Genomic DNA, 22194 nt, shown 5'->3' on the forward strand with positions numbered 1-22194 from the left:
ACAGGGCTTTTCCTAGTGGTTAGCGTCATCTCTGCACCTTGTCCATAAATAGTCACAACACTCAGAATTTAAAATATAAATCAAGTACTTCTTAGTACCAAACATGACGTAGATGTATGTACAGTCTCATTTTGTAAATACACTGCCTTCATTGTCCTTCAACCTTTGGGCACTGGCTCTAAGCGGCTGAAGTAAATAGTATTTTTTTTTATTTCCCTCTCACCGTGCTGTTTCCTATAACGTCCAAGTACTTCTATTAGAAATATATATTTACATACATACATACATAACAGAAATATATATTTATAATATATTATTCCCACCCCATGAATCCATATATTTTATTATTGAAATATTGTAGTCTAATATGCAATATATTATTTATAGTAGAGGACGTACGTACCTACATAGGATTTCAGTTGCGTATATTATAAGTTGTTAACTGAATGACCCTGAGTGCGATAACCTTTTCGGAAATGGGTACTGCACATGCGTTTTTCTAAATACATTTTTCAAGAACTGCTTTCTCCTTGGTGTTGGAGTCAAGCAAAGGCGTCAAGCCCAATATTGCTGTGAAATAAGAAACATGATCGAAGCACGTAGATACATAAAATCTATACATACTATTTACTCTACTTTACTATTTACTCCTTGCATTCAGTTTGTTATCTTATCTTTAAATCAGAATCATATTTGTCTAGTTTATATTGTTACAGAATACAAATTTACTTAACTATTTCGCATGTTATTGCAATATGCATATCTTAATTTAAACTATGACTAATATTATCAAATCTCGGGCACACACAAATGAATTATGATGTCATTATTCTGTTATCATGTACCTTAACTTCGAATTCCTAATAAGGCGTGAAAGCAAATGTACAAAACTATCTCATGATCCGATGAAGGATAAACTTCCATGAATTAATATGATCAATATTGACGAATATGGGGATAAATATCTTATTTGTATTAATTAAAAGACGACAATGCGAACATAAAAGTCTTGCGATTTTATAGGCTCGAAGCGTAGGCGCCTTAAGAGGTATAAGGACGCAGCCTGGAGCCCGGTGAGTTGTTTCCTCATCGCGACACAGACAGCCGAACAAACGTAAGTGTTGTGCTGTGGAATTTATTTAAAAAATATATTTAAAATTTCGTGTTTGTGTCTTTTGAAGGGAGGTTTATTTGCATTGTGCGGTAACAAATATTTATTTATTTATGATAGTATAACTTAAATTTAATAGAAAACTCTATTACTAACATTATTACTACACTTTATACTATTTTAACGCTATTTTATTCATTTAACTTAAAAAAAGGTGTGGTCAATTTTTATATACACTCATGCATCAGCAAATGTCGAATAATTCAATTGGATTAATAAAAATCTTAATTTTATAATAAGATTGTACAATGAATTAATTATGTAGTACCGCTTATACAAATGTCTCTCCATTGATTCATCGTGGTCGCTACTTAAGTTTACTCAAGGTTCCTATTGTCCACTTAATCTATGACGACTTTACGTGTGTTGCGACTTGCTTTGTATTTATTTTTATTCTTCTTTGCGTAGATTAAATCAAAGGAAAATCCTATATAGAGTCACTATAAAAATGATACATCTTTTTTATGTCATTTATTTTGGAACAAATTATTTTTTCGTATGAGTTAAAATTTTAAAACTATTGATTATAAAGTTAGGAACATAGTAGATTCAAATCTCTAGTGTCATTAAATCCGTTCTTGTAAGTTGTAATGTATTTACCTAACGCTATCATTGCCCTCATAGCCCTCTTCGCATATTTCATTTTAAAGCAGAATTCAAGTCACATAAAATGTCGCAAAAATACGTTGACTTCCTTTACCTAGAAAAAATCGTTCTAGCTCGAAATTGTTACGAATTTGGATTTCCCGGCGTTCTAGATATTCAATACAGGAAAACTCATACGAAATACTTTTTGGTAGAGTTTTACAGAATTTAATTATTCAAAAGGCCATTCATAGAATGTTAGCTTTCTGCACAATACAATAATTATTATTATGTTGTTACTAGACAAAAAAATGATTAAATGTGATTAATTTTAATTTATAACGCTCATTTGATGTTTGTATGCCCTATTTACCTGAGGATAAAGATACAATATGATCTTGCACTCTACAAGTGCAACATATCTACTTATTATTGAAATCTTGACCTAATTAAATTGCATTTATGTAGTTTTGGATCAATAACTGAATATAGATAGGGTCGAGGTTTTCAATCAACTGTAAAGGAAATATGATAGATATGTATACTTAAGTTAATATACTTATTCTATTCGAGTATGTATTCATTCCGAACCAAACTATTCTGCATGTTGTGACTTTACAATACAGTTGTACAAACCGCTCTATTGTTGTATTTTTACAATGTGAATTTACCTATATGTGGTTTGTTATTTAGAACTCATGTGTTTATAGATGGCCGAAAAGCTATTGCTTTTGGCGCCGGTGGTGCTCCTGGCGCTGCTAGTAGGCGTTGATGGTATGTATTCTTCAATCATTTACTTGCGTACTACTCACAACAAAATTTTAATTATTTAGAAACGTAAATTTTTACTTTATATCTACATTACCAATTGGTACTATCTTTTGCTCGCCATATCAGATTTGTTAACCCGTTTCTTGCACTAAAAGTAGCCTATAACCGTATGGAATGGTGCAGTAAAATAATATTATTTCAGAGATTGTCTACTACTTCAGTTACAAACACCTATTTAAAATTTTAGAATAAGCAGATGCTGCTAATTTATTGTTTTGAATTGTTTGTTTCCTATTTATACAATCTACATTATAATAATGTCTAGTCTCGGTACTCTAGACGCTGTATAGGTAAACATTACGCCATGAATACAGTCGCTAGAAGTATATTCTCTCGTAATCCGGGTCGGCGGATAATACAAACTGTTAACCTTTCGGTGTCATCACTGAGCCTCGTGGATTTTTGAAGTATAAAGTGGATAACACGATTTGTGAATTGCTTTAATGATATTTTTTTTACTTTTCGTATACTTACTTTTTGTATTTGTATAATCACTAATTAGATGTAATTTTTTTCATATTATCATTAGGGATGCCTAATGATAATATGAAAAAAATGTCTAAGGGGAGCTCCTAAGAAAATTTGTCTCGAAATTTAGGGGATACAAATAGTAGCATTTTTACATAAACTTACTTATAAGTAGGTACAGATATTAGTGTTTGTAAAGGTATATCTACTTATCTATATTTTACTTTATTTTGATAATATTTGGGGCGTTTACGGCTAATATTACAAATAAGCTTAGATATATTTTAAGTAACTGTGTGCCGATTACTACTTACCACATACATAAAGAAATGATTCGAATACATTATTAAACTTAAATTAATTATGTTAAACAATTATAAACAGTTAAAGGGTTTTAACAGTGATAGCTCAGTATATAAAGATTATTATTTTGCGCTTACTAATACTAAATAAATCAAAGTGATTATTGTTGTTAAATCCCTTAAATAAACGTAGAAGACTTGGTAATTAGCCATTAGGTCGATAAAAATTAAGGCTGACAGGAGCGTAGAGTAAGCGACTGTTCCAACCTGCACCAGCACCCCCGCGGATGAAAAGTTTAATATTGCTAAGGAGATTTAGACAATCTAATTTATTCTGTGCAACGTTCATAAATGTGGTGGACTAAGGTCTAATCCCTCTCAGTAGTAGAGACGGCTTGTGCCCAGCAGTGGGACAGTATATAATACACGATTGATATTATTATAATGTTCATAAAGAAATTTTATTTTTATTTATTTATTTACCACACACAACTATTTTACAGGTAATACTCAATAAATAAACGTCAGGGAATTATTTAAAGTGATGAACGTCACCTATGTTATTAGAGACGGCCTGGCGCCCTTTTATGGCCAACGTAGTGTAGGTGGGAAGGATCAAATACTACATCAGCCGCACTATAAGTGTAGGAAGGACTGTTGCAGCTGTTTATTTTTTTAGTAGAGTACCTGATTTACGTTTAAACGTTGCCCTAAATTTTTATATCTAACGTTAATATCTTAATCTATTTCTGCTTTAGTGTAAGTAGTGAGCTACAGAAACCAAAGTTGTCTTGACACCCCGCGACGAGTGATCAGTCGGGTATGACTTCTTAAGGATCTTCTTCTATTTATAATAGGAATAAATTAGAATATCTATGATGGTAAATGAACAAATTCAGCAGAATGACTCCAAAAGTAATCTATTTCTGAACTTTACCAAATAAATTAAGGAATTTATCACTTTCCATTATTATCTAAACGATTCATTTCTAAGTATACGAATATTATGGACCACAGATAAATGACTAGTTTCCAATGCCGCCATCATTAATATATACATATTTTTTATCAAACTTTTTACTTTTTATTTTTCTTAGCATCCCGGAGGCCGTATATGGATGCAGTGCAAATTAATTGACCACGCGGAATCATCCCACGTTAACGTTATGAATTTATAATTTTTGGATTTAATTAATACAACAAAACTAAGTTCTGTCCATTTGTTAACGACTGACTCTAAGGTCCTAGGTGGGCGCTGTCTTGTTTATGTTCTCAGTTGTCAAGGTCTAGGTTATAGTTTTTTGTATCGACGTTTTTGTTTGAAGATCATCATTATGTATTTAGATTATGTTGATTTCGACATGGCGTGGGTGTGTGAAGAGCTTTTGAGATTATTCAATTCAATATTAGAAGTATATACAACAGCGCAGTAAAGCAATCAATTTAATATCACCAGGTCGATTTCAGTAGGCAGCTTAAGTATTTATTTAAGCATGCTACATTCAAGCAATAATTGTTTTTAAATACAATTCCAGCATATTATTATTATTTTTTTCTCTTTATTAATTTAGGGACATTTACGCGTAGCGTATGTCAGTCCCATCGTATCCTAATACATAGTACAAACAAATAAGTTTAAAGTTCAGACATGGCTTCAAACAGAATTCGAGCTTGAATGCCGTTTGGCTGACATAATATTTCATGATAGATACCTACATTAGTTTTGCTACAATTTAAAAAGGTTGCTACATTATGTCTCATAGACTCAGTTCGAACACATTCCATTAGTAAATGGTGTAGATCTTCTATGACTCCATATTATTATTTAGGGCCAGAAAATAAATTATGAATACTTTTCATAGTTCGTACTTTAGTGTCATTCTGAACTTACTAAAGATGCGTGTAGTAATTTTATTTATATTTTTTTTATACAGCCCAACGATACTCTAATTATTACGCCCGAAACTACCTTGGTCGCGATCTGTACGAGCATGGTCGCTCGATATCCGATAACTTGGTAACCTGTGGCCCCCACACTTGCGGAGTCGGTGCTCATTGCATCCATGGTAGCGTTCGCCCTGTCTGCGCCTGTCTGCCGAGCTACTCCGGAGATCCTTTGTCCCAGTGCATCAAGATTGAATGCGTCGGTAAGTATTGGAATTAGAGAACTACCTGATGATAGATTGAATAATGAAAATTATGTAAATTTTCTATGCTCTCCTTATTAATGATTTTATAAATATTATCTTTTTTAGATACATAGAAGTTTTTTCTATTCAATGTTCACAGAATATTTATTATGTTTTTTGAAGAAATCAGTTTAGTTTAAGTGTTCTTGAACTATAAAGTCCATAAGAACGGTACGTATTGATTTAAAAATGTAGAGTTGCGAGTTTTCGCACAGCTGTTTACCGATAAATATTTATACTGCATTGCAGATTACTTTTCTTTGACTGACTGTACCTACATAATTTATTTTCCCTTTGTTTAGCGAAAACCTATCATTAAATTTGAGCTTCAGCTTGACTCCAGAGCCATCTAATTTTATCGATTTTTTATGTTTACCAGTAAATATTACTTATATTGAAATTGAAATACGTCTATTGCAACAATGTTAATAAACTGTGATATATTTATACTTCATCATCATCAGCCGCAGTATTTCCACTGTTGAACAAGGGCCTCCCTCAAAGATTTCCAGATCGCCCTATTGGAAGCGCCTTTATTTATACTTACGTATGTTGTAATTGTTATAGACAACAGCGAGTGCCGCAGCCACCAGACCTGCGTGAACCAGCACTGCGTCAACCCTTGTGAAGGCACCTGTGGTGTCAACGCTAATTGCGACGTTAGTTTTACGTTGATTTTTTCAAATCAGATCACCGTATTCTACTCTACATAGAGTTCTTTGTTTATCACTCTATTGTGTTATTACAAAGAAATTGTTAGTAACGCTGCTGTTAATTTAGTTGGAGCGGACAACGGTGTATTATCACATGTTATTTTCGTTTCTTTTGTATTGATTTTGCGCACTTTACTTCTTGATAATGTGAGAACAACACATAAGTAGATTAAATTCAACGTTAAAGTTATTGTGGTAATCTACGTGTTACACACAAAGAATGGATTTTAAATATTTTAGTGGGCATAATATTGTAGTACATAATGTTATAAGTAAATGATTTATCCGGCTCGAAGGACCACACACATTGAGTGTTACATACTTATTTTACTATGTATTCGGGTTGTTTACTAGTGGTCTAGTCTACTAGTAGTAACATGACATTTTTCTCTTGCAGGTCCGCAACCACGTTCCTGTGTGCACCTGCCCCGCGGGCTACACCGGCAACCCATTCTCCTCTTGCAGAATTGCTGACCCAGGTAACGCATACTCTACTATATCCTGGGCCAGCATGGTGTTATGTCTGTACTTAGTATAGTGTAACCCAAAATATAAGATCTACCAATTATAAGTATACGTTAGGTCTTGCGACAGTTCCCATAGCTATTTTGTTCCAAAATTCTTTTACTTGCGTATAGACTGTAATTGCAGTCAGAGTACACTTTATCAAGCATGTTGTTAGTAACTGGGGTAAATTTTTACGATCAAAATAATAGAATTTGATTTTACGATAGTGTTATATTGTTTTTGTTTTCAGAGGAAGCTTGCCACCCATCCCCTTGTGGACCCAACACTAAATGCCACGTTGCAAACAACCAGGCCATCTGCACTTGTCTACCTGGATACAGGGTATGTTTGGATTTTGTTTTATTTATTAGCGATTGATATTAAATAATTATATCGGTGTAGTATTACGAAAGTATTTGATGATGGGGTAAGATGATAATTGACGTACTTAAACTCTTCATTTTCAACTTTTAATCATTCTTCAAACTACATTTAACATTGAATTTAATGATTTAACCAAATGACTCTACCAGATTATAGTATCTTAGAATAATATTACATCCACAGGGCAGTCCTCTAACGGGATGCCGTCACGAGTGCGAGTCGGACGGCGAGTGCGGCGCCCAGCAGTCGTGCCGCGACTTCAAGTGCATCAGCCCGTGCGGCGACTGCGGCGTCAATGCTGACTGCGAGACTGTTGCCGCCCACCGCGCTATCTGCAAGTGCCCAAGGGTGAGTGTAGGCTGCAGTCATCTAGAACCTGAATCCTGTCTCACCCAACCAAGGTTTTCTATGCAAATAATGAAAAATAAATAGGTATACGTAATTGAACATTCTAGAATTACAACTCATTGTAGTTTCATAAAGTTACTAGATGTTGCTCGCAGCTTTGTCAGAAAGATACCTTTCCGGGAATATCTTACTTTTTGGGTTTAAAATTAGTCTATATAAATCTAGGACGTTGTCCATCTGTGTTGCAAATTTTATGTAAGTCCTTGCAACGGTTTATGCGTTATTTCGATATATCTAAGCATCTTTACAAACACCCATATTTGTAATATTCGTTATTTTTTAAAGAAACATTAAAGACGGATAAGTCATTCAAATGCATTTCCCAACAGGGCTACCACGGCGATCCTTACAAAATCTGCAGCGCCGAGTGCGAGTCGGACAGCGAGTGTCCGAGCTACAAGCCCGCGTGTGTGTACAACGCGTGCGTGGATCCGTGCGTCGGCGCGTGCGGTGTCAATGCCGAGTGCCACCTCCGCGGCCTGACCCCAGTCTGCTCCTGCCCCAGGAACATGACCGGTGATCCCTTCTCCTTCTGCAGGCCTTTTGAAGCCCGTGAGTTACCTATATAATAACTGGATTAAAAACATTGGTTGACCATAGAGAATCTGGAATTACTGCGTTAAAAGCTACATCACTTTCAAATTCTAGTCGTACAACGCGATTAGAAAATACTTTCACAGATATATCATATGCTACCCAGTATAATCCATTATTAAGTAGACCGAAGATGTAGGTACTAAGAATATTTTAAAATAATGTCTCAGAAAAAAAAACACTTTTTGCTGCTCTTCTGTTTTTCGGCTTTGGCTCTCAGCTTACAATAAAGTCGAGTTTACACAGCACTATATTTTGTTTCAAGGTGACCTGTGCGAACCTAACCCTTGCGGCGCGAACGCCAAGTGCACGCCCGGACACGACCGCACCGGCGCCGAGCGCCCCGTCTGCACCTGCCCAACTGGATACATCGGCAACGCGCTCGTCTCTTGTGAACGCGTGAGTACTAAAAACTGTACTCAAATTAGTGTATGGTTGTTGGCGATTAAATTAGGAAATTGAAGGTAAATTTATCGAATAAGGAGGTATCTAAACATTTTTTTTTCTATGTAAGTACTTTATGTGATTTTCCGTATACAAATTGGATTTTATTATTTTATTTGTAGATATTTTTTTCTTTTAAAAAATATTTATAAATAATTTACCTTTTCCAACCACAGGTGAGTAGGACTTGGTGCACCAGATTTCAATACTTGGTCGCTTAAATTTTTCCATTTGTTGTCCTGAGACATTAAAGATTGTCACTGACTGCAATGTCCCTCCAAGTGGAACCACTCACCAACAGTTAGCAATTGGTTCCAATATTATTTGTTTCAGGGTGAATGTGAGTTGGACTCCCAGTGCCCCGACCATCTTGCGTGTGTCGGCTACCGGTGCGTCGACCCGTGCCTCGGCAACACTCAGTGCGGCTCCGGCGCCGTGTGTATGGCCAGGCGGCACTTAGCTGTCTGCACTTGCCCTTCAGGTTTATTCATATTTATCTTTTCTATATGTAATATGTATTCATAGTATGCTAATCTGTTCAATGATCGTAAAAACAGTCGGATTCTCGTCAGGTTATTAAATACTAACTTATTAATTTTAGTACCTACTACTGGCTAGCACTAATGATAGTAAAATAAAAAACGTACTTCCAGTACAAGTTCGTGACACCTATGTGTAAGCGTAAAATGTTATTGCTATGTATATATGAATAAGCTAGTCAACGATTGGGACGTGTAGTCTTCTTTCTTCATGTTAATGTTTATGAACGGAGATTTTAAGGAAATAAAGAATTTTTCGTAATAAAATGTTATTTTCTAGGACGCAATGGCGACGCGCTGGTTAACTGCTACGAATCTCAATCGGTAGTCGCCTCAGCACGTTACTACAGATTCAAGAGAAACGGCAACTTCACCGAGCCTGAACCAGAGGTCGTTGTACCCGCTGAGCAACCGTCCACTGTCCTTCCTCCGGCAAAAGCAGCCGCAGACAAAAAGGAATAAATCGATACTAAACGATTAACGATTCTTGATTGTTGATTATCGATTACTGAAAACTTCAGTGTTATTTTTTATTTTATGACTAGATCTATCACTTATATATAAAATAATAGATATCCCTTTATTTTAAAATATGTGGATACTATTCAAATTTGTTTTCTGCTGGTTAGATATAAGAGTTAAAAATTATTAACCACAGAAGACGCTTATGTGTTCTCTCTATTTTATGAGCGCTTAGAGAAAGAGATGAAGCAAAATATGTTATAGTCATAGTCATTAAAAAGAAAATATACACAAAAAATACGGATTGATTACTTTGATATACTTTCGATTAATGTTGATACGAATTAATAAAATATTTTGAATTGATTTTATGCTGTTTTATTTTACTTCACTAAAATTTCATTCTGTCGTCTAAAATTATTTAATATTCGATAATCGAATATCGACCACCAGTTGTGAATAAATAAATGTTTGTACATACCTAGGGGATATGGGATCACATTATACATGGGCCAATAGAAACAAGTTCAATACTTACCTAAATATATGACAAACGGTTATTGATAGTGGAAGAGTTATAAGAGAATACATTCTGAGTATTTACGTCTTACATTTTTATGAGGGTTTATTGTTTTTTTTTTTTACGCAAAGTATATCTTACGAATATTATAAATGCAAAAGATTTTGAAAAGGTTTGCATGTAAGAAGTAAACGCAGAAACAGCTAAACGGATTTGGATGAATAATAATGAGGATAGCCTAAACGAGGCGGTTGAAACGCGTGTTATTTGCACCCAAACTGTACCTCATACTGAAACAAGTTATCTAAAACTTATTTTAGATATCAGGAAATAGTTATAAAACTAGAAAATCTGTATAATTGAAACTAATCAGGATGAAAATTTCATTAAAATGCCATTCCTTCTTAGGTAACATATTTATTCACTATGTAATAAAACTCATCAATCAATACTTACGACCTGAAGAAGATTATTTTTCAGCTAGCCCTACATACCGTTTAGGTTGACCCTAACATTGTTTGAATTGCTTATACCAAAGTTATTTGCACTGAATAATCCAAATGAGCGCTGTCATTTAATTGTAAGATAATATTTTATCTTTAGTTTGAGGCCATTACTGGTTAGGTTCGATGTATTATTGACATTACATATATTGAAGTCACACTAGAGGTTTTCCAAAAACGTTCTAATTGACCCCAGTCTCCTGTACATGTTATTATTATTGAACAAATGAATTCCCCGAGTTACAATCAATCGCGTTTATTTAGGTTTAGTCGTATATGAAAGTACTTCCGAATAAAATGTACATCTACTTGATATTATCAGTTTAGGTATGAAAAGAATATTAAATACTGAAACACCTACCATCATTAAAATTACAGTTACGTATAACAACTTGGAAGTATACAATCATGACATAGCTACTGTCTTGTAGCCCCATGTGGAATTATTGTATTATATTGTTTTCGATTTTCTTTACATAGACCCTTAAAGGCTTTTAACGCGACTTTTTTGTGCTTTCGATAATCGTATGGGCATCGAAGCTCTCCTCATCTAAATGGTTCTATAAATTATAGATAGTAAGATATAACTATACTGTAAACTAAGAAAGTATATTTCATTAAAACAAGCAGGAAAATCGATAGAGATAAATCGACTGGCCTTTATCTGTCTTAAATCTAGCTATTATAAAATAGGTCGTTTGGATGCTTTTTTGCGCTGGTCCGTCTTGATTCATGTTTAATGTTCATTTTTATAGATTGTTCAAGTTTATAGTCGAAGTTTAAGAAAAACTAGGTTTTCAATTGGCATAGAACGAGCTTCGTGAAAAAATGCCTACATAAGAAAATATTATACAATACCTACCTATAGTATAGTTGTTTATGAATTTATTTGCATTGCTTCGGCATATGTCAAAATTTATGATAATAAACATTTAAGTCTGGAATAAGTTGATACGATATATTTAATGTTTGTATAAAAACATGAATTAGAAAAAAAATGAAACATCTTATACAAAGAATAAAACGAATTAACTTTAACGTCTACATGAGGCACGTCATAGGAAAAACTAAACGCAATTTTGACATTTTAATTTGATAGAATATGTCCTGTCGTTCGATTTATCGAATGATGAGTGAGCCCAATAATATTACGGGTTAAAATTTATATTTTTTATGTGTAACGATGTCGGAGGTTAATATGGAGAAGTTCGCCGTGCCAGATTTTGTTCCCGAGCGTTACGTAAAGGAGCTCGCCAAGTCCTGCGTCGGAGGGGAGGAGCTCCAACAGCAGAAGGAGAAGATCCAAAGTCTGGCTGACGAGACCGCAAGTGCCCTCAAAAAAAATGTTTACGAGAACTACATGCAGTTCATCGAGACGGCGACGGAGATATCCCACCTAGAAGCCGAAATGTACAAGCTGTCTCATTTACTCAGCGAGCAGCGCTCCGTACTCACTACCTTGTCCCACGCGTCAATTCTAGGTAACGAAAATGCTTTATCTCGCGAATCGCTCGAAAACCACGACATGGAAGCGGAGAGAGTCGAGGAACAACGAAAAAACAAACTCAACATAATCATGGAAAAAGTTGACTCCTGTATAAATTTGTTAGACGTCCCAGATAGAAATCTACTTCACGAAGGAGACTTATTAGAAATAGATGCGGAAGAGAACACTGCCTTGCAGAGGATGCATGTTTATTTATTTAATGACAGTGTCATGTTAACCTCATGGATATCGAACCGACGAGGTCCAATGAGATATAAGTTTCAGGCCAGTTATCCAATAAGTACTCTTGCTGTTGTTAATGTGAGAGATTTGGGCACTGTAAAGCAGGCCTTCAAAGTTTTAGCATTCCCTGATACCAGAGTGTTCCAATGTAACAGCTTTGCTATAAAAAAAGACTGGCTTGATAAGTTTGAAGTAGCAAAAAAAATGTATATTGAGAAGGAAAATTCGAAACAGAAAAAAAAGGAAAGTCAAGAGAAGCCTAAGCCTGAAATGTTAGAATCGCCTAGTTTATCTGTTGAAGAGATGCCTTCCCCACAAGTCCCTCCACTGCCGGAGTGGTTGGCTGATGTCACTGAAGAGCTGGATGTACTCATTGTTGAGAGACATTTTCAGAAAACATATGAACTCATGGTGACTGCACAGAAAACATTTAATACGGACGAATATAAAACACACCCACAGAAACCAGATATTTTAAAGAAAATTGAACAAAAACAGAAAGTGTTGATGGAAATATTGTTAAAGGAATTAGATGTAACACATAATTGGAGTCCTAGAGGTGGGTTGCAGTCAACTCGACAACCCATCCTTATACTTAATAAGTTCAACATGACGAGTCAAGCATGTGAACTGTTCTTAGCTATATGTAGTCATACTGTTAAAGTACATGTAAAAGGGGTCCAATTAGAGGGCTCCATCAATACTTACGTTAAGCAAGTGGGAGAAGTGTTCTTTTGTTCACTGAGTGATGCCTTAACAGAGTTCATTGCACTGTTTCCTAAGAATAAAATAAGCGCTTTTGTAGTTTGGGCTAGCATGCAACTTAGAATGTTAATGAGTCAAATTATTAAACAAGTGTTCACACCACAATGTGCATTAGACTCTGTGTTAGACTGTGTACAAAGTTTAAGAGATCAGTGCACACTGTTCTGTGAATTTGGATTAGATTTGAGATTTCAATTAAATAGCTGTTTGAGAACACCAATAATAAAAGCGTTAAGAGAGTATAAAGAAAAAATTGTTGATTCAATGAAAACTAAAGTGTCAGAAGATAAATGGACTCCTGTGAATATGCATACTAAAGCTGGAGTGAATAAATTTTTAACACAAATGGAATCCTTGGGCCTTATATTAGCTAAGTACATAATAAATGAAACATGGGTGGACTTGTCCAGTAGTACAATATGGTTTGCACAGTCGGTGATAACCATACAAAAAGTAGGTCTCGACCTTGTCACTAAAGACATGATGGACGTATTGGATGAGTGCATTCATGCTATATTTAACTCACGTCTGATGCTCTCTTTGGGTAATGACTCCAGTTATGCTCAGAAAAATTTTAAATTTATTTTAGATACAGTGATGCCTCTGATGCTCAGATGTTACAAGGAAAGCGTTGGTTATGATAACGAAAAACTGGTGGCTCTGGCCAAGAAGTTTGGCGTTAGTGTTGCACCACCAAAGAAGTCCAACATCACAAAGTATACAAGTAACGAATACTTATGAGAATAGTCATTACATTACAGGCAGTGTTACTGCATGAAATTATTTTTATTATGCTGAAGCTTTAAACTTGTATTATATAGGTAGTAAGCATGCAGGATTTTTGTAAGTTTATTTAAAAAACTGATCAAATTGGAGTTTATATTATATGCAAGTTATGAATATGAAATTTTAATAAACCAAATTTATGGTTCACGGTTTAATTTCATTCAGTATCTTGGAAGATGTGGACACAGAATAAAAAATATATTTGAAATAAAATTATCTTTTATTAAAATACTAGATTATCACATCTAAATAAATTTTACTTGAACAGTATAGATCATTTATACAAGAACAACTATTTTTGGGTTACATTTTTGATTCTATATATAAATTTTTAAAGCATTGATATTTGTATGTACCAAGCCTTACAAATAGCACACACTAATGTGCAAGATTATTCATAAATGAATTCCAAATTTTACATGCCTATTGTTCCGGCTCCATTAATGATTCAATGAACGTAGTACCATTGATCATTTTTGTGGTTAATATAACAAATTCTACATTAGAGTCCTCCTGTTGGCTGATGGTCCTCAGTGCAGAGATTTCTTGGTAAGTACACCCCCCTATAAAGAACACTAGGATTACGCGCGGGTTCTCTATCGAGGAGGAATTTTCGCTGGACGCTGAATTACGACGATTCATGCGAGCTTGGGATGTTTGCAGCTCATCGATTGTGGGGCCTGGTAGAAGGCCGAGCATGTCTTGAATACCTAGAATAAAATTATCTTTTGAATCTTTAGCTCAGTATTTTTTTTAATTGTAATACCTAATAATTTAATAATTACTTGTAATAATTTTTGATTCACGCTTGATTTGTTTCATTATAATTAAGCCTTTGTAACAGTTTAATAGTCAACATTCATGTATTTCGTATAGTACCTTGCGATTGCATTTTGCGGTTCTAAGCAGAGTACTGTATAGTGCCCTAAGCCTATCGACGCTTTTGTAATATTTCGTTGTAAATATATTATTTTCAATGTTAGTGGATGACGTAATATAATTAGGCAGACTTATCGCCCGGGTGGTGTATTGTTGTTCTTAATAGAGAAGTATTTTTAATGGTCATTGTTTCACCATCATATGTAATTTCCATCAGCGGCAACGACATAGAATCATCTTTCGACCCATATAAAGAAAACCTGTAGATCGGCAAATCCGTAACTCAAAATAGAATATTGAAAATCGGAAAAATGCCTTTAAAAATTAGTTCAAAACGTATTCTATAGTACTAATTAATATGTGTCAGGAAAGGACTCAAAAACTAACTAAAAACCGTAAAAATACGTCTGTATATTTAAATACAGGTGCAGAACCTTGCACATCAAGCACATTTTAAATGTTATTTGGGGCGTTAAGTGTGCGTCACCCTTTATACGAGTACTTTAATTAGCTTCACTCTGAGTTAAATTGGAACAAGCAGGTCACGTTTAGAATTGAATAGAGCTTATCATTGCTATATATAATATGTTCAGTGTGTTACTATCGCCACATTCATTAAGAGATAATATCGTAAATCCGTTTTTGAGGTATGTCGATGGCTGTTTAATCATATTCGCGTTTACGTATTTGGACGGACGAGTAGTTCTAATATTCTGAAATCTGACAATTAAAATTGGTGTAATTTTTCCACTTGGAAACAACACGCGCGTTGGTTCGGGATTGAAAATTGGGCCTGCATACAGCCCATTATCATGTCAAGGGGCGGAAATAAGCCCGGAAAACCGTGGGTGCAGTAATTGCTCTACATATAGACAGCGGAATTTATTTGCATTATACGTATTTGTGTACAAAAATGGTTATATATTTAATTTTAGGCATTAATGTAAAAGTAGCCTTCCCCTCAAATGGTCCTTCGAACCTAGGTGACGATGAACGTCTAACTTTAGTTTCAAATTTAGTTTTCAATCGATTTTATATTTCATGATAATGTTTGAGATATTCTCTCTTATCTAATTTTTTTTTCATTAGTATTTTGTCTTTATTATGTCTTTTAAAACAAGTAAATAAGAGAAAATGGCGTAATATTAACTGAAATGACAAAAATAATAAAAATACTGCATTGGATGTAAGAATCTAGTATCTAAATGGATACACCTTGTTCCCTGAACGCAACAACGCCCTTATAAAACTTTAAATGAATGTGTTATCTTTATTTTAACAAAACATATGAGCGCTTGTCACATTTGCGTATGAATTAACAATACGTTATCATTATAGTTATTAATGCAGATGACTCACCGCTCCAACCCTTGTTTTTAGCAATATGTTCGCTAAGTCGTACGGTTAAAGGTGTATATTTGTTCACCAAATAACTGTCGTTTGTGTTTTTCTCCGAATCGTCCATAGTCAGATGTAGAGCCTGCAATTGTTTACTCATTTTAATATTTCACATCCATTTAATGCAAAGAATTTCTATTTATGAATACAATAAAAAGTGCCATGACAAGTTCCACTGATCCCAATAAGTACAATAGAGTTCCAATATAATGTCGACGTATGAATGTCCTTAAGTTAGAGATATTGCTCATTCAATAGTTTTTACCCAACTACCGTGAAGCAAGGAAGGGTAATGATTAGATTTCAGTTTTGTCATTACCTTCCTCAGTACAGCGTATTGGCGCGACCCCTGCTGCGGCTTTAGCAACTCGCATTTCTCCAGATTACATATCGTGAGCCAAGTTTTCAGACCGTATACTTGTACCAATTCTCGTTTGTAGTATTCCAGAACTTTGGGCTTGAGACCGGACCCCGTTGAACATTGAAGGCAGATCAGTCGAAGGACCTATTGACAAAGATAATTTGTTAGTAGGTATGTATTTTTAGTCAACCCCTCGGAGCTCCTACGTAAATTTCTTAACATAAGTTAGAAACTCGAAGTATTTTTTTTTGAAAGTTTATGTCTACTTGGCTGTATTGACTACAGCATAACACGAAATCTAATATTAATATGATATAAACTAAAATAATATTATATATTATATTATACTAGCTTCCGCTCGCAGCTTCGCCCGCGTGGATTTCGGACTTCAAAAATGGAGCCGAGAATGTTCGTTTTACGAAGCTACTCGCTAGGTGATTCGCTAGCCTCTAGGTACCAAGCAAGCCGCCTGCCTGTGCGTTCGCGACCTTATATATTATATACAAAAGTAATCCTTATAGCATGATTCAGTATTCACGCATGATGGCTTATTATTAGCGTATTTCATGTATAACTTTGGCGTTTCTATACCGATTTCTATGATTCCTTTTTATGGAATATTTAATAATGTTAACTTTTTTAATTAGGGATGACTGAGAGTGTTATAAACGTAAGAGTAGACAAATATAATGAGAAAGCTTCGAACTGCTAAGCTATCGGGAGTTACACGTGTTATTGTGAGTCAACCATAAAAGATAGACATATGCTGTCGTGGGATATTTTTTACATAATTTTAAGGAGAACATTTCCGTCATACATGATTTCTGTGTAGCTTTAACCATTAAGGATGCACACGCGACGGAAGCTTAAAAAATGCAGTAACTTCTTCCGTTTTCCCAACATTTCCCTTCACTGCTCTGCTCCTATTAATTGTAGCGTGATGAAAAGTATACTATAACCAGCACAGGAGTATGACAAATAATTGTACCAAGTTTCGTTAAAATCCGTCGAGTAGTTTTTGTTTCTATAACGGTTATACAGACAGACAGACAGACAGACAAAAAATTTACTTATTGCATTTTTGGCATCAGTATCGATCCCTAATCACCCCCTGATAGTTATTTTGGAAATATATTTCATGTACAGAATTGACCTCTCTACAGATTTATTATAAGTATAGATTATAGTGTAGTAGTAATAGGTGTAGGACATTTTAGTGATAACTGTCTTCTGTTTTTTTTATAGGGGCACGACTAAATAGCACCACTGCATCTGATGACAAGTGTAGTGACTAGTGGGGCCTAGTGTCAACTGACGAGGGATGATTTTACCATTCGTCAGTCGACAAAATTCTGTCGGCTTTTTGAAACCGGATACACAGGCTAAATATGTGTACAGTGGTCGCTATCTGACCCGATACAAATATCCTACTACTAAAATTCTTGTAGCCTACAAAGGTAGAAGATAGTTTGCTGAACACCTTATAAGATAGACATACTTAGATCACAGTAAATAATTAGCTTACATAAATAAATTGTCTTTGTTTATGTAAGCTAATTTAATTAAGTAATAATTAAATATTCTCATGTACCTTGACTTATCATAAGTGCAACTATGTTCGCCTACGTGATGAATAAAGCATTTTATTTTATTTTATTATTTAACAGTGGCGAAGGGTCCATATAACTCAGATTCCTGCCGTCATCCCTTTTCTATTTTTTTGTAAAATCCATTGACGCATATATATTCTATGGACACGAACGTCCATACAAACTATTTGTTCAAAATCTGAACTAAAATGGCAACCAAAGCGTTACTGTTATAACTCATTTATTAACTTGTACAACAAATAATCTTAGTCGTTTGACTAAGATTTTTGATTCACATGTAGGTTTGCACTTAGACTCGCGTTTTTATATTATGAGTGCCACTCCGTACACAAACAAAAGCATTGATATTGACACCATGCTAAAATCAGTTTGAATGGATTACAGTTCAATTCAGTTGAACACAATGAATGTTCGGAACGCCAAATCTAGTACGTAGTACATATATATCGATGGTAAAATCTATTTATCATTAGAAAGATTCGCACACCATATTCATACATATTGGTTTCTTTTTCGGAAATCGTCAACGTTCGCCACTGACGGAACAGTCAGATCATTTTCGAAGTCTCATAAGAACAATAACGTACCTTCGTCAGAGGCGCTTTTTGTGCAATAAGGTCTTCGATGTACGGACACACTTTCTCGTTGTCCACACAATTGAGGAAGTCTTCCTCGCATTGCATAGTGTCGTGAAAGTCGAAGCTGTCTGTTGTCTGTAACAAAATAAAAAACAGTTTTAGTGATGACTATATAGAGTTGCAGTAACGACTTACTACACCACATGGATCTACTGACTATTAATATTATGATATATGTCTGTACTAACTAATATAAAGTAGGTGCTTGTTTATTTGGTCCTCTTATCCGTAGACTATATTTTATTTCAGGAACGAACTTTAGCGGTTGAAAATATGGTCAGAAGCTAGACTGTGATTAAGTTAATAAAATCTGTACTAAGTAATATTATACAGTATGTGCTTGTTGTTTTGTTCCCATTATCCACATAATATTTTGATTTCGGAACCGGACTTTCTCTGGCGAGGACGTGGCCAGAAGCAAGACTGATGAAGTCAATAAAATCTTAATTTTAAAATATAAAATATACCTCTTTAATATATTCCGCGATGGCAGTGTGTGTGACGAGGGACTGTTTGTTGGCCAGCAACTGCGGCAGACGATCCACAAAATGCCTTATTTCTTGGACCGATTTGTTTTTGTGCCGCTCATCTAGTTGTGTTTTAATCACATGGGTTTTCTTCGACAATGTTGGTCCAACCTAATGGAAAAAGAAATGCATACGTTAGGTACCTTAGACGCCCACAGTCATTAGAAAATAAAATTGATATACATTGTTCGTTTTAGATTAAGATTAACAGAATTCATCCAGGGATCGATTCCCACAAGGCGTCAGACATGCGGGAGGCAATCAGTTGTTAAAACTAAAACATTTCAACATTGTCAAATCATTTAACATCAACCAACATTCCAGCAAAAATATGCTGAATGGTGTGGCGACGATCCACGTATCACCTTCTGAAATTCGCCTGTGTATATTTTATTTTGAACTCACTAGCAAATTGTGTTAACTGGAGGGACTTATTCACATTAGTCAATAATCTTCTTAGAAGTCCTCTAACTTATCATCAGATAAAATGGACACTGCCATGCTTACACAGTAAAAAATGGGGGGCAGATAAGAAGCTGAAGAAAAATAAATGACAGACCGCGGTGAAGCTACAGTCTCGCAGCTCCGTGAACAGCTCCTCGCTGGAATTGAGTATGACGCGTTTCTTCTCGCGCGCCGTCACTTCGGGGTTGGGATCGTCCGCGCTGACAAACTTCTCTCCCGGGAAGGTCGCCGTGCTGCTTTTTATGCCGTAGATCTCGTCTGCGCGGTGATTTTAGTGTTGATTATTTTTCAAGATTTTATACAAGATTGGAAATATTTTTTTATCAGCTTATTATTTCATTGATATATCTCGATGTAAACACACTAATTGATAAATGGATATGGATGATATTTGGGACACAGATAGACCATGCTCAGCAATTATAGCCTTCTATTGATTCTGAATAAGTATTATGTGGAACTTTTATTCGGAAGATCTTACATCCAGGCAAAGCTGTAAGCAGCACCTAGTAATTAATAGTTCTGCAGTAGAATCAAATATAATTTTGTGTAGCAATATATCCACAAATGTTTTGGCAGTTATACGAAAAAATTGTTATACGAAAACAAACTTTACGAAATCAAGATAATTAGAAGTCATTAATATCCAACAGCAGAGCTCACCTATAAGCCCTTCGTATGTGAGTTGGGTGGCCATCACACTGGTGAAGTCTATAGCTCTGTCTAGAAGCAGGAGTTGGTCTATACACAATGATGGAGAAACCTTGGTTGGTGAGGCTTGTTCCTCTTTGTTCAACCGACACATAAGGTCCCACACCTGCAAGTGTGTATTGATTTAGGACTTGTAAATGGTTAATATTAATTAATTTGTTTGATAAAATAAATATACTTTCTATAAAACAATTGGTAGCCATTGAATTATACAAACAGTTAAGAGTAAAGCTTTATTTCAAAAGAGGATAATATTATTCATAAAAATTTTTCTTTGCCATCAAGAATGTGAATAATATTTGCAGTAGTACCTGTTTCGCTGCTTCCCCTTTACCAAGCACACGAGGAATGGTTCCGTACAACTGTTGTATGGTACGTAACGCTTGGGCTGAATTATATATACATGTTTTGTCACCTTCTAAGTAATTTTCTCTGTACATATAAAAACATAAATATAAAAATGCAGCATTATATTACACTGCTATAGCTAAATGTAATAATTCACATCTGATAACTAGGTATGCATGTCAACTAAATATATTATGAATTACCTGAAGTCATTTTGCAGTTCCAGCGACATGAAATCATTATCAAATGGTATTATATCACATTTGAACTCCTCTATTGTAAGGTTTCCTGCGACACCTCTGTTTTTTAGCTGTATCTTACACAACTCACTCTTTCTCGGCACCAAGAACAAGTGGAATTCAATAGGTGTTGTTTGCTTTGATCTGCAAAAAAATGTGATCAAATTTTATTGTGACAAGAAGATCCTAAAGGTTATTATTTATTTATTTTATTGCTATGAATGACTAGACAAGCTTACTGTTGAGACATGCGGTGTTAAATTTACTAAAAGTTATCTCATTATAAAAGGATGTATTATATTACCTTATGGATATAATGTAGTCAGCAACTAAATCCATCAAAGCCAGTTTAGGTCTGGCAATGAAGATAATGTGCCTGACTGATATACTAGGCAGGTTTCCAGGCCTCAGTGGAAACATGTTCTTCACATCATGGTCTTGCAAAAAGGAGTACTGAGCCACGAGACCCACGGGTCCCGACAGCCAGTCGTCCCAGATAGCTACCTAAAATGTTGAAATAAAAAAAAAAAATACCCCAATTGTGTTTTTTTATTTATTAAAGTTACAATTTGGATTTATGGACACTTAACATTTTATGGACCTTAAAATGTATCAGATGAGTCAGACATAGTAATTGCTGAATATAATTAATAAATATAAAATGTAAATAGTTTTGATCTAAGTATAATTTGTTGCGAAAACGAGTATATCTCACTAGGTAGGCTATATTAATGATTATAGACAAGCCAATTAACCACAGCACAAAGCATGGTGGACTTCCAGGGTAAAGAAAAATTACAAAAAGCGATTCCCTTAACTTACTTTAGGACCTTTGTATTGTTGAAGTAGGTTCAGTAGCTCACTTCTAGTAGTTTCTTGTACTAAGGCAACATTTAATCTACCTCCTGAGAGGTGACTACTCATTTTAGCTTCTCTCATGATAAATTTTTGTCGTTATTTTGTTTGTTTTCCTTTATAAATTATACCTGGATCGCTATCAAAATAACACAAATCACAATCAATCAATATGTCAAGTTTATGTCCAATCAAATGTCAAGTTGCCATTGACATTGACAATTTAGAGATGATGCGTTTATTATGACTATCGATTCTACAAC

At 34.8% G+C, this 22194-nt stretch overlaps 3 protein-coding genes across 3 annotated transcripts; 2 read left to right on the forward strand and 1 right to left on the reverse strand.

The window, feature by feature from the left end:
- The first annotated feature begins 1022 nt into the window (after positions 1–1022).
- LOC115441361 (neurogenic locus notch homolog protein 1) lies at positions 1023–9963 on the forward strand. The gene is made up of 11 exons (XM_030166125.2): positions 1023–1114; positions 2467–2530; positions 5292–5504; positions 6114–6205; positions 6657–6738; positions 7017–7108; positions 7334–7498; positions 7888–8110; positions 8418–8551; positions 8930–9077; positions 9416–9963. Exons 2-11 carry the CDS (start codon positions 2467–2469, stop codon positions 9595–9597), a joined length of 1395 nt encoding a protein of 464 aa, XP_030021985.1. The 5' UTR covers positions 1023–1114; the 3' UTR covers positions 9598–9963.
- A 1728-nt stretch (positions 9964–11691) lies between these two features.
- Positions 11692–14108, forward strand: LOC115441374 (exocyst complex component 8). The gene has a single exon (XM_030166147.2). It carries the CDS (start codon positions 11804–11806, stop codon positions 13853–13855), a length of 2052 nt encoding a protein of 683 aa, XP_030022007.1. The 5' UTR covers positions 11692–11803; the 3' UTR covers positions 13856–14108.
- On the reverse strand, positions 14102–22131 carry LOC115441375 (vacuolar protein sorting-associated protein 33A). Its single transcript, XM_030166148.2, has 11 exons — positions 21899–22131; positions 21381–21580; positions 21041–21220; positions 20801–20921; positions 20442–20595; positions 19873–20036; positions 19254–19424; positions 18736–18861; positions 16497–16682; positions 16139–16259; positions 14102–14610 (listed from the first exon to the last, which is right to left on the reverse strand). The coding sequence occupies exons 1-11, from the start codon at positions 22013–22015 to the stop codon at positions 14324–14326; spliced, it is 1827 nt and encodes a 608-aa protein (XP_030022008.1). The 5' UTR covers positions 22016–22131; the 3' UTR covers positions 14102–14323.
- Positions 22132–22194: the final 63 nt, after the last annotated feature.

Source organism: Manduca sexta, chromosome 9 (genome assembly GCF_014839805.1).
Source record: "Manduca sexta isolate Smith_Timp_Sample1 chromosome 9, JHU_Msex_v1.0, whole genome shotgun sequence".
Lineage (NCBI taxonomy): Eukaryota > Metazoa > Arthropoda > Insecta > Lepidoptera > Sphingidae > Manduca > Manduca sexta.

Bases quoted from the DNA above. Each gene is read 5' to 3' on its own strand.
- LOC115441374 (XM_030166147.2), top strand. From the start codon at position 11,804: ATGTCGGAGGTTAATATGGAGAAGTTCGCCGTGCCAGATTTTGTTCCC.
- LOC115441361 (XM_030166125.2), top strand. From the start codon at position 2,467: ATGGCCGAAAAGCTATTGCTTTTGGCGCCGGTGGTGCTCCTGGCGCTG. The intron at 2,531-5,291 runs GTATGTATTCTT...TTTTTTATACAG, and splicing joins GCTGCTAGTAGGCGTTGATG to CCCAACGATACTCTAATTAT. The intron at 6,739-7,016 runs GTAACGCATACT...TTTTGTTTTCAG, and splicing joins TTGCAGAATTGCTGACCCAG to AGGAAGCTTGCCACCCATCC.
- LOC115441375 (XM_030166148.2), bottom strand. From the start codon at position 22,015: ATGAGAGAAGCTAAAATGAGTAGTCACCTCTCAGGAGGTAGATTAAAT. The intron at 19,425-19,872 runs GTCTGTCATTTA...TTTTTCCATTAG, and splicing joins GAGACTGTAGCTTCACCGCG to GTTGGACCAACATTGTCGAA. The intron at 18,862-19,253 runs GTATATTTTATA...ATTTTGTTACAG, and splicing joins TCGCGGAATATATTAAAGAG to ACAACAGACAGCTTCGACTT.